This window comes from Trachurus japonicus, chromosome 13, assembly GCF_045865225.1.
Source record: "Trachurus japonicus isolate A0001 chromosome 13, Traja_1.0".
Lineage (NCBI taxonomy): Eukaryota > Metazoa > Chordata > Actinopteri > Carangiformes > Carangidae > Trachurus > Trachurus japonicus.
Genome location: NC_140919.1, coordinates 40,260,612 through 40,272,697, shown reverse-complemented (window position 1 = coordinate 40,272,697; position 12,086 = coordinate 40,260,612). Strand labels below are relative to the sequence as shown.

General features: G+C 43.3%; 1 protein-coding gene across 2 annotated transcripts in view; it reads right to left on the bottom strand.

Annotated features, from left to right (window-relative positions):
• Positions 1 to 12,086, bottom strand: part of elna (elastin a) — a 54,191-nt gene that overhangs the window by 11,673 nt on the left and 30,432 nt on the right. Inside the window, exons 15-38 of one of the 2 annotated variants that reach the window (XM_085796552.1) lie at positions 12,034 to 12,075; positions 11,862 to 11,948; positions 11,711 to 11,761; positions 11,458 to 11,598; positions 11,279 to 11,311; positions 10,121 to 10,291; positions 9,899 to 10,009; positions 9,628 to 9,738; positions 9,368 to 9,481; positions 8,796 to 8,918; positions 8,545 to 8,655; positions 8,015 to 8,161; positions 7,802 to 7,906; positions 7,394 to 7,501; positions 7,005 to 7,109; positions 6,783 to 6,896; positions 6,588 to 6,674; positions 6,457 to 6,489; positions 6,201 to 6,275; positions 6,017 to 6,055; positions 4,074 to 4,202; positions 2,681 to 2,803; positions 2,569 to 2,604; positions 1,878 to 1,928 (exon numbers count right to left, since the gene is read on the bottom strand). In XM_085796552.1, coding sequence (XP_085652678.1) covers positions 1,878 to 1,928; positions 2,569 to 2,604; positions 2,681 to 2,803; positions 4,074 to 4,202; positions 6,017 to 6,055; positions 6,201 to 6,275; positions 6,457 to 6,489; positions 6,588 to 6,674; positions 6,783 to 6,896; positions 7,005 to 7,109; positions 7,394 to 7,501; positions 7,802 to 7,906; positions 8,015 to 8,161; positions 8,545 to 8,655; positions 8,796 to 8,918; positions 9,368 to 9,481; positions 9,628 to 9,738; positions 9,899 to 10,009; positions 10,121 to 10,291; positions 11,279 to 11,311; positions 11,458 to 11,598; positions 11,711 to 11,761; positions 11,862 to 11,948; positions 12,034 to 12,075 — 2,247 coding nt within the window. The remainder of the gene's footprint in view (positions 1 to 1,877; positions 1,929 to 2,568; positions 2,605 to 2,680; positions 2,804 to 4,073; positions 4,203 to 6,016; positions 6,056 to 6,200; positions 6,276 to 6,456; positions 6,490 to 6,587; positions 6,675 to 6,782; positions 6,897 to 7,004; positions 7,110 to 7,393; positions 7,502 to 7,801; positions 7,907 to 8,014; positions 8,162 to 8,544; positions 8,656 to 8,795; positions 8,919 to 9,367; positions 9,482 to 9,627; positions 9,739 to 9,898; positions 10,010 to 10,120; positions 10,292 to 11,278; positions 11,312 to 11,457; positions 11,599 to 11,710; positions 11,762 to 11,861; positions 11,949 to 12,033; positions 12,076 to 12,086) is intronic. The other variant, XM_085796553.1, reaches the window with a different exon arrangement.

Sequence of the window (12,086 nt, the reverse complement as noted above, 5' to 3'; positions counted from 1 at the left end):
TTAGAGCAGGTTTAAATATACGACAAGATGAAGAGAAGTAGCTGCAAATGTTTGCACTTATGTAATATGAACCCACCGCCTGTTTTCACACATCCACCACAGGGGGACGAAATGCAAAAAGGAACAAATAAAGAAAGCCACATTAGTGAAATTGTCTTTCAGTGATTTTGTCTGTATGGCTGGTATTGATACCTTCATATTAATAATAACAATTAAATACATATTTGATTTCAGTGCCAACAATCATTATACATTCATTTCACATGTTGAGAGATGAGAGGAATTACAAACAAGACATTCCCATCTAAAAATAGACATTTAAAATGACAAGAAAACTGTGTTGAGACAGCAGGCAAACAAGACAACAATCTACCGACAGGCAATGTTCTACAGTAGGGGCTTCATGCATCGTTTGGTACAGTATAATGATTTTAAAAAAGTGGCTCGTTCATCACATTATCATGTGACTTTGATGTAAGTGGTTTAAGGATGTTTAAACTCCTGAAGTATCACAAAGATCCCCCACTGTAGAACTGTAGAACGACTACTACACTATAAAGCAGGCATTGATATCATCAAAACTAATCTCTAAGAGAACATCAAAGATATACTGTTATTTTGTCACCACCATCTGAGTGTCTTCTCAATGAGTAAATTAGATTTGAAACTACCCAAATAATATCAGCTATGGTATGACAAAACGTAACAAAGCACAGTGAGCTGTTAGTGAAAAGGAAAAAGTAGCACAAGACAGGTACCGCTGAGAAAAAGAGACAACCTGTGGCCACCACTGACACAAGGACAGGCTGAACCACCTCCTCTCTCAGCATCACACAAAGCCTTACTTTTAAGGTCTGTGTCTGAAGCATATTTATTAAATAATGGCAAAATCATGTGTTAGATTATGTGTCATGCTGAAAGAAGAAGACTACAGCCTGTCTTCACTGTCCCAAAGGCAGGAGAGTAGCTGTAAAGTGAGTGTAAAACTAAGAAATGGGTTCCAAACAGTATTTGAGAAGATAGATGATTCCCCTTTAATCAGGAAAATTAAGTACCAAATTTAATTTCCAATATATTCTGACTTGTAAATTTAGACAAACAGATGAATATTCACATGAGTGTTTTGATGTTTATAACACTGATGTGCAAATGCAAAACACTAGAAATACACAAAAACACTCTTAGAGCAGAAGTAAGCAATCCGGTCGTTTTGGCTAATGCTGCGTTCCAGGCAGGCTTTTGAAACCGTAAATTACAGCTTCAAGTCACAACTTATGACTTTGTAGCGTTCCAGGCAACCCACTCGTGTTTTTCCGACCTGTTTTACCTGTGAAAGTCACTATAACGGCCACTCGTAACTTCTGACCCGTGAACTCGTACCAGATCGAACTGGTACGACTTCACAGGTCGAAAAAACACGAGTTACGAGTTGCCCTGAACGCACCATAACGTCTTGTCAGCCGATGGAGTTAGCAGCCCCCGCCCTCGTCATGGATCTATTGGTCCTCGTCCCTACGTCACCACATTCAGGCGCATCCCTTGGCTGCACACACAGAGAGGACTGCCCCTTTATGCCGTTCTCTCTCCTCATTGGATAAAACTTGTAGGATACGAGAAAAGTTTTCTCCTGGGCTCAGAGCAGAGCAGAGTGACTGACAGACCCGTGTTTCAGACCAAACACTCTATAGAAGTGATTGCTGTCGGAAGATATAACTATTTAAGACTTATATTAACGCAAAAATATCGCTTACTTCTGCTTTAAGTGTCTCAGAAGTAATTCAATAATAATCACATTCAAAAATACTGAGTGGACCGTTTGATATACCACAGATTTACTGTAACTTCGTGAAAGGTTTCATGCAAACAGCAAGTCTTACTGGGCTGCGGGACCTCTGGGGCCTTGCCAGTTGCGGCAATAGGCGCGGACTCTGCCAAAAGACAACAGGTTGCAATTTCATCCACTGAGCTTTGAACAGCCGCAGAGGGAGAGAGGTAGATAGATAGATAGATAGATAGATAGATAGATAGATAGATAGATAGATAGATAGATAGATAGATAGATAGATAGATAGATAGAGAGAGAGAGAGAGAGAGAGAGAGAGAGAGAGAGAGAGAGAGAGAGAAAGGGAGAGATACCAGTGAAGGCTGAAGCTGTCAGGGGCACCTTGATACTGCCACAGCTGGGAAGCTGTAAGCTGGAGGAGGTCAATAGCTGGTAGCACTTAAATTAGAAACAACATGTGAGCTTTGTGGGCAGGAGGTGGGGATAAATGAAGGCACAGTACGAGCGCTGTGGCCCCGAGGTAGAGTGCTATTGCCAAATATAAGTGGAAATGCTGCAGCGGGTTAGCCGTCCGTCTGTTCCTTGAAGTCCTTTTGCTGAAGTAGTCTGATTGACCTTTTCTGGGTTAAAGATAAATAATACACACAGAACATCCATCCCTAATAAAGGTTACAATCAGAGTTGGTAGATTCAGGCTGCTTGTTAAGAACTGTACTTTAGGTTTTGCCTGTAAAATCCTTCTCCCATACACGGTATAGCTACTGCAAAAACACAATAAACCGTACCTGGTTGAGGAGTTCCATCAGGAACCAGTTCCTTTCCTGTAGAAGCAATTGATGACGTAAGACAAAAAAGGCTGATTTATGAATATATAAAAACTGTAACCTTATATTTTACCTGGCTTTACGGGAACACCTGTACCGCCTGGTAACACGATGGCTGAACCGTCTGGACCGACACCAACACCGACACCTGTACCTGGAGTAGCTCCTGGCACAGCAAGACCCACTCCAGTGACTCCTGCAAGATGCAAACACAAGATCAGTACACTGATGTCTCAGTTAACTGTTACAATACAGATGAATAAAACTCCTGTTTAATGTATCTGACTCTTCTCTCTCTATAGACTCTACTGTGGACTTACACCTGACTTTTTGTCTGACCTCTGCGGTTGGTTGTTATTAAGGGGATTACCTTGGCGATAAGAATCCTGATACGGTCTGCTGGTATTTTTTTTTTTAGGTTCGTTACCTTTAATTGTCGGTGCAAGCCATTTTTATAACGGCAGGGGCAGAGCCGTGAGCTACTCAGAGCTACGCTACGGAGGCTAATGGCGTTTCTTGGTTTCCCTCATCAAACTCATCAAATACACAATCCAACAACTCCACAACGCTCTGGTGGACAAGTTGTGACCTGCACATTCACCACGCTATGAGATAATAACAGAACATTACGAGACAGAGTTGTTTTCGAGGCAAATTCAGAGACTGCTTGCCGAAGGACTGCCCCCAACGGGAACGCGCATCAGCGGTTTTGCATGAATTTCCCTCTAAAACAACTCTGTCCGTTATTATCTCATAGCGTGGTGAATGTGCAGGTCACAACTTGTCCACCAGAGCGTTTTGGAGTTGTTGGATTGTGTATTTGATGAGTTTGATGAGGGAAACCAAGAAATCCCATTAGCCTCCGTAGCTCTGAACAGCTCGCGGCTCTGCTCCGCCGTTCTAAAAACAGCTTGCACTGACAATTAAAGGTAACCTACTGCTAAAACTATAGGGATTATGGCAATGGGCCAGTTTGCCAAAATGTTGAACTATCCCTTTAAGAGGGCTTGCACAGTTTGTGATTCTCACTGACAGAACCTTGCGGTGCGAGGGAGAGGTTTTTGCTTTTCACAGATGTTGCAGTTCTGGCTTGTTGAAGGCCATGTGTGTCTTTGATGTCAAGTGTGTGAGTGGCCTGGAAAAGGGTCAACAGATGCAAGAAATGGTTGATTGCTCTCTTTAGGTTGAGTCACCACCACAGGCAAAGGAGTTGAAGAACCCTGTGGTCTTGTTCTCTCTCTAATGAAGATAAGATGAAGCATGAGGTCGACAGGCAGCTGCAGAGGGAGGGAGCCTGGCAGGACCACTAAGCTTTGGATTTACCAGTCAGTCTGTATTTCCTCAGCCACGGGCAGGGGTTTTGGGAAACGACCAAAACAATGAGATCACAAATCCAGGCTGTTGAGGAAAACTCACAAGAAAATGTATCTGCACGTGTTGTATATTTGACTGTGAATTTCACTCACCGTATTTGGCTGCCTTAGCACCAGCACCGCCTCCGACTCCTGCCCCTGCAAGTCCTCCAGCTCCGACTCCTGCACCCGCTCCCAGCCCGGCACCAGGTCCTACTCCTGCTCCAGCTCCTAACCCTGCACCTAATTCACGGAAATGGAGAGGATTAGACCTCGGCTCAATCCAGGGGGCGGGATGAAGGCTGTCTTTCAAACTGCCTCTGCACGCAATAGGGTAGCGCTACGACCAATCAGAGCAAAGAGCAGGATGACGGAGCAAGCTGGTAGATTAAACTTTTCCCATATCCCGTCGCCAAAACACCAAATACATCCTTCTTCCAAATGAATGACTTCAGTGCAGTTTCTTGCTCAACTTTTAAAGAAAATGACAAGTTTAATTCTTTCAAAGTTGATGCCAACGCCGATTCAAACGATTCCTTTGCCAAAGCCATCTTCTTGTCATGTTTTTCACTGTCGCAAGTATGTCGTCATGGCGTTAAACCCGCCCAACGACTCTCTAAACAGATAGAGCGCTGTGATTGGTGTGAACACAAACGGTGTTCGAGACTCAAAAAGTTCCTATGGCTCGTTTCTAGACCCACCTACGGAGCAAATATATATGCTGCCGCTAGGGTGCAGCTAGATTTCTAGGCTAGAGGATTGCAGCATCAGTTACGTAAAAAAACCCCCCCAAAAAAACGACAATAATAAGACCTAGAAAATTTCCTCTAGGAAATTTTGATAGGGCCAAGGGAGCTACTGCCGGGCATACCATCTCTGTCAACATGGGAATCAAACCCACAACCTTAAGGTCAAGACAGAGCTGATCAGACAGACTGAGCACTGATATGGAGGAGCTGTAATCACAGTCAGTCACCTGTGTGTGAGTGTGTGGTAAGGAAGTGTGCGCGCAGAGACTGTAAGTAGATGAACTGTGGTTCTGGCCTGAGGCTCAGAGGTAGATAGATAGATAGATAGATAGGTAGATAGATAGATAGATAGATAGATAGATAGATAGATAGATAGATAGATAGATAGATAGATAGATAGATAGATAGATAGATAGATAGATAGATAGATAGATAGATAGATAGATAGATAGATAGAGTCTGACCTGAGAACTGTATGAAACGTGTTCGTGTCAATTTGGCACAATCTGATCTGAGAACAGCTTCAAGAACTGGTTGGAGGCTGTGTGTGTGCATGCTCTATTAGTCTGCTTTTGCATGTGTGTGTGTGTGAGGGGTGATGTTTATAAATATGTTAACGAGCAGCAGGTGGATTGTTTTTAAACCTTAACGAGCTCTGGCCTGAGGCTCAGAGGTTACTTGAAGCGGTTGCCAATGACGATAGGGGCCCCCCAGGCAGAGGCAGACAGAAACGTAGAGAAAAAAAGTGATTTTCTGCCTCTGCACTGGTCTCACATTTAGGCTTACTGTGACAAAATGGTAGCTCCTATCAGAAAAAAACACAGACCATCATCGCTGTAAGGACTTCCTGAACAATTTGGTGTGATTTTGGTGTTCCTTCAGTAAATATTTTGTAGACACTTGCAAGTTTAGGACAGGGGTCCGTTCTGCTTCTGCTTCTGCCCCTGCCAGACCCTGCAGCTATTTCATAGCAGTAGGGGCCAGTGCTCGGTGCGATTGCCCCGTGGCAGTATAGTATGTTTGCATCCCGTTTCCTTATCTATCTGCATGTGCAGCAAAGTATCACCACCTCCTTCTACTGTTACTGCACCAGACACTCCTGCGTCCTAATCCTGCACTGGACCCTTCCCCTACTGAAACAACCTGAATGAAATGTACCCATATACCCTAACCACTGCTGCTAAATATTTTAATTTCTAGTCTCCACAACATTAACATCTTAGAGTGCATGGTCCAGAAAGTATAACAACTATGAATGTGACTGTTCAAATTAGTAAAAAAAAAGTAGAAAAATCTAAATCATCTTACCATACTTAGGAGGTTTGACTCCAGCACCAGCTCCATAACCTGTCAGGGAACAACAAAAAATCTTTAAATTCATCAGATCACATCATATTGAACATAATCATCATAATCATAATTGAAAGAGTGGAGACACTTGAATCAAACAAACTCTTTTTGTCTGCACACATTCAGCAATTTAAGATCTTACCACCGTAGCCACCCCTACCAGGTAAAACCTGACCGACTCCTGCTGGAACTCCTCCTTGACCGGCCCCAGGGACTCCTGTTGGGGAGAATACAGATGAAAAAAAGATCTTAAAACTAATGATTTGAACTTCTTTTTTTCTTTTTTAAGTTAGAAGTACGTTTCACATAAAAATCTGTGCACAAATCAGCACAGCATAGGGTTACATAAATGGGCTATTGATCACTACACTATATGATATAGTTAATCACAATCTTACCGTATTTAGGGGGTTTGGCACCAGCCGCTAAAGCTGCAACACAACACGTCCAGAAAAGGTTAGGTAAAATAAAAAATAAAAAAAATCCTTCACTACTCATGTTGGTGGAAAAGTCTGTGGGGCACACTTACATCCATATCCTGGTAGATATGGGACTCCTCCGGGAACTCCTCCTGCTCCAGCACCACCACCTGGAATTACTCCTGCACCACCTTGACCTTTAATGTGAAAAGTCATCATAGTCATATACATTCATTTGAAACACTGTGTGCAACTAATGTGATATTCATTTCTATCGTCATATCCAGAGTTTTAACTGTAGCTACCATATTTAGCAGCTTTAGCAGCAGCAGCAGCAGCGGCAGCGGCAGCAGGGTATCCTCCTGCTCCTAGTCCTGCTCCAGCACCACCGCCTGGAAATACTCCTGCACCACCTTGACCTTTAATGTGAAAAGTCATCATAGTCATATAAATTCACTTGAAACACTGTGTGCAACTAATGTGATATTCATTTCTATCGTCATCTCCAGAGTTTTAACTGTAGCTACCGTATTTAGCAGCTTTAGCAGCAGCGGCAGCAGCAGCAGGGTATCCTCCTGCTCCCAGTCCTGCTCCAGCACCACCACCTGGAAATACTCCTGCACCACCTTGACCTTTAATGTGAAAAGTCATCATCGTCATACTGTATACATTCACTCAAAACACTGTGTGCAACTAATGTGATATTCATTTCTATCGTCATATCCAGAGTTTGTGTATGATGGTTTTTTTAATGTATTTTTTAATGATTTGTCTTGTATGACATGTGTTGAGTGGGAATGTGGGGATTGTGGAGCTGCTGTGCAGCCCAAATTTCCGTAAGGACAATAAAAGTCTTTTAAGTTTAAGTTTAAGTTAAGTTTTTTTTTTTTTTTAGTTAAGTTTTAGCTGTAGCTACCGTATTTAGCAGCTTTAGCAGCAGCGGCAGCAGCAGCAGGGTATCCTCCTGCTCCCAGTCCTCCTGCTCCAGCACCACCGCCTGGAAATACTCCTGCACCACCTTGACCTTTAATGTGAAAATCCATCAGTCATATACTACATTCACTTGAAACACTGTGTGCAACTAATGTGATATTCATTTCTATCGTCATATCCAGAGTTTGTGTATTTTGTTTTTTTTAATGTATTTTTTAATGATTTGTCTTGTATGAAATGTGTTGAGTGGGAATGTGGGGATTGTGGAGCTGCTGTGCAGCCCAAATTTCCGTAAGGACAATAAAGGTCTTTTAAGTTTAAGTTAGGTTAAGTTTAAGTTTAAGTTTAAGTTAAGTTTTTTTTTTTTAAGTTACGCTTTAACTGTAGCTACCGTATTTAGCAGCTTTAGCAGCAGCGGCAGCAGCAGCAGGGTATCCTCCTGCTCCCAGTCCTGCTCCAGCACCACCGCCTGGAAATACTCCTGCACCACCTTGACCTTTAATGTGAAAAGTCATCATAGTCATATAAATTCACTTGAAACACTGTGTGCAACTAATGTGATATTCATTTCTATCGTCATCTCCAGAGTTTTAACTGTAGCTACCATATTTAGCAGCTTTAGCAGCAGCAGCAGCAGCGGCAGCAGGGTATCCTCCTGCTCCCAGTCCTCCTGCTCCAAATCCTCCTGCTCCCAGTCCTCCTGCACCAAGCCCTCCTGCTCCCAGTCCTCCTGCTCCCAGTCCTCCTTGTCCTGTAATGGCACATTTATTTAAATTTAAAGCTGGTGATAACATCCAATATGGTATATTCTGCTGGTAATTAAATTCATAGTATTATAGTTCTGTTTTCCCCTGTGCATATTGACATAGTTTACTATAAATGGGCCTTGCCGATGTAGTAACCTCCACCATGTACATAGTTTCCATTCTACTGGCTTCACACCTGGAATTTAATATATATAAGTGCTATCAAGTCAACTAACTATTAATTGTGATTTTAACCTCTCTTAAATCATTAAATCATTCCTCATTCATGTTTTGGTATTCCCTGCACCACATATCACTGGACTCTGCTGTTAAGAATCCAGATCCACATGACAAGTTTTGAGATTTGATAACAGTAACTCATTAGTACCATATTTAGCTGCTTTGGCGGCGGCGGCAGCAGCTGCAGGGTATCCTCCACCTCCGAGTCCTGTTCCTCCCAGTCCCCCCAGACCTCCGAGTCCTCCTGCTCCTCCTGCTCCTGTGGAAAACAAGCGCGTGTGTTTGAAAGTTCATGCATGCACTGTGACCATTTGCCTCCCAAACTTCGGCGCGTATCACTGGGCTCTGCTGCTGAGAATCCAGATCCACTCAACACAAGTACAAGTACTACATTATTACCATATTTAGCTGCCTTGGCGGCGGCGGCAGCAGCAGCAGGGTATCCTCCACCTCCCAGTCCTCCAAGACCTCCGAGTCCTGCTGTGCCTCCCAGCCCTCCTGTGCCTCCTGGTACCCTTGCTCCTGTGAGACCACAAGTTTGGACAATAAGTTAATTCTTGGCAGTTTTTGCCTTTTACAGTCAGCAGTAGACAGAAAGATAGGCTATAATCAAACAGTGGAGGTCATGGTTCCAGGGCAAATGCTATAATTATTCAGTTATCAAACCAGACATTGTCCAAAATAAAGTATAAAGTGATCTTGTTTATTAATGTCTCCAAGAATGTAGACTGAGAACTACAGTAATGGTATTCAAATAAATTAGTAAGAACAAATTGAGGTTGTGCCATAAAATAAAAAATATATATAAAATGTAAGTTTCTTGAGCACACATGTGGTGGTAGGGACATGTCACACAAGCTAAGGTCAGTTGGACTATTCCCATTGTCCAAAACAAACATTTGAATAATCTATAAATAAACACAAAACAATTCAACATGATTTAAATCCCCTACAAAATGACCATACAGTACCATATTTGGCAGCTTTGGCAGCAGGGGAGTAACCTCCAGGTCCTACTTGTCCTCCTGGTAGGACTTGTCCTCCAGCTCCAAGTTGTCCCCCTGCCCCGACTTGTCCTCCTAAACCTGGGAGGGGGATCGGAGACAAACCATAATTATCCATAGGGAGGCATAATTATACCTAACACTCATAAGATGTTAACCTCACAACACCACATAATGTTGAGCTGGAAAAAGTGAATATGATAATTCAATGTATTTATATTCCATACCATATTTAGCAGCTTTAGCAGCAGGAGAGTATCCTCCTGGTCCTACTTGACCTCCTGGTCCAACTCCCCCTGCCCCTAGTTGACCTCCTGTCCCTAGTTGACCTCCTAACCCTGGGGGCGGGGGAGCAAGAAACCATAATTAACACTTAAAATAGGTATTTCACACTTCTGAAACATGTGTATGTACACATGTTTGAGCTCATCACATAAAAATAATGAGTAGACTTTTTAAAAAAGTGCATATGATATTATTTCCATTTATATTCCATACCATATTTGGCAGCTTTGGCAGCAGGGGAGTATCCTCCTGGTCCTACTTGACCTCCTGGTCCAACTCCTCCTGCCCCTAGTTGACCTCCTGTGCCGAGTTGACCTCCTAACCCTGAGAGAGGAGAGAGGGGGAGAGAGAAACCATGATTATAGACAATATTTAGTCTACAGTACATACTTTGTACATTTTTGTATTTGTGTATGATCCATTCATGCACCGTACCATATTTAGCAGCTTTGGCTGCTGGTGAGTATCCACCAGCCCCTGGTACTCCAAGGGGTGCACCACCTGGTACCCCACCAGGTACTCCCCCTGGTACTCCCCCTGGTACTCCTCCAGGTACTCCTCCAGGAACTCCTCCAGGTACTCCTCCTGGTACTCCCCCTGGTAGACCTGTGAGAGAATACAGTCAACACACACAATGTAAGGTAACGTACAATGTTTACGTATATAAATATATAGACATCTTCGCGTCGGGCCGAAGAACGCTAGCCTGATGCATCAGCCGCTTATTTCATTACATTTCATAAAGCGTCTGAACACGAGCCATAGGGATTCGTTTGCTTCCGGGAGGCGGTTGCTTACATTTGCTTCAACTAATCGCTGCTGCTTGGTGGTCACGTGTGCTATACACCGGTTAAGCTCATAGGTTAATCTTGAGCGCTTGAGTTCAACGTCATCGCCTTCACTTACCCGTCTGTTCGCTGATTGGTCCGTCCGCTCTGACGGACGGAGCAAACCGAAACGCATTGCTAGTTTCCTGACTACATGGTTGAGGCAAATAAAATTTGCCGGAACCAGTAGGCGGCGCTAGCCTGGCTAGAAGAACGCCCCTTAGCTGTGTATACCACTGCCTGTCGTGATATATTGCTTAAACCAGCACTAAGTAACTTTTCAACCTTCATAAAATATTTTCAAAACTTTTGTGATGATACATCGACTTACAACAAGTTCAATGACACCTCTGTCGTGGTCTGAGGGGGTCTGTATCTCTTTCTCTGGCACTAAGCAACTTTGAGGAGCATGGTAGGAACCCGGCTCTCACTTTACTTTCACTTTCACTTTTGCGAGTCACAACAAGGAGGGAACAGGCAAAACGGCACTTTAGCAATGGATTATGTTTGTGTTTTCACTTTGAAATGATCCACTGGAAACAGAAACTTAGTTTTGATGTCTTCTGTTAATTTTAATGCAGGATATTTACAGGGCTTCACGCTAGTGTTCATGGGAAATGGAGTCTTCCTTCAGGCAAAACACTACCGCTTTGGTCCACAGGCGCCGCCAAACTCAACCAAAACTGAAAGTTCTTTAGTATTGCTTTAAATAGATAATGTGTAAAAGGATGTTTCCGTTATATGGAAAAAATCTGAAAGTTCTCACCATATTTAGCAGCCTTAGACGCAGCTCCATATCCTAAGGTAAAGTATATAAAGTTAGAGAATCATATCACATACCATTTTTACAACCCAAGTAAGAAGAAAGCAGAATTTACTTTTTTTTTTACCACAGACTAAAGAACTTTTGTGCTTTTTACATCTTAATTTTGCTGGATATTATACCTCCTGGCACCTGCCCTGGATACAGGCCACCGACTCCACCGACTCCACCGACTCCACCAACACCACCGACTCCACCGACTCCACCAACACCACCGACTCCGCCAACTCCACCGACACCGCCAGCACCACCCAAACCTTGGCCTAGAGAGCACAGTTACGAGGTAGATACAAATACACTCAGTATAGTTACACAACACAAAAGGTCATTAGGAAAACAAAGCAACAATAGGAAAGCATCGTCTTAGTACACTACCATATTTTGCAGCTTTAGCCTGAGCAGGTGAGAGGCCCCCGAGCCCCATCCCTGTGGAAAAGGAAATACATCAGGCATTTGTCCAATGTTTAACCTTTTCTACAACTCTTATTCATACAGTATCAGGGACATTTGCAGCACTAACACATACCAGTTCCAACAGGATATCCAGGTATCGAACCAGGGCCAGCTTTACCTCCTGGCAGTCCAGTTCCACCACCACCAAAGCCACCATAACCTGAAATATTGTAATGAGACCTCTGCATTTCAAGTCATCCCACAGTTTGACCGAATCTTTGCAAAGTGCAAACAAATATAAGTACCATAGGGAAGTTTGCCACCTCCAGGTTTTGCTCCATAGGCACCTGAAGAAAAA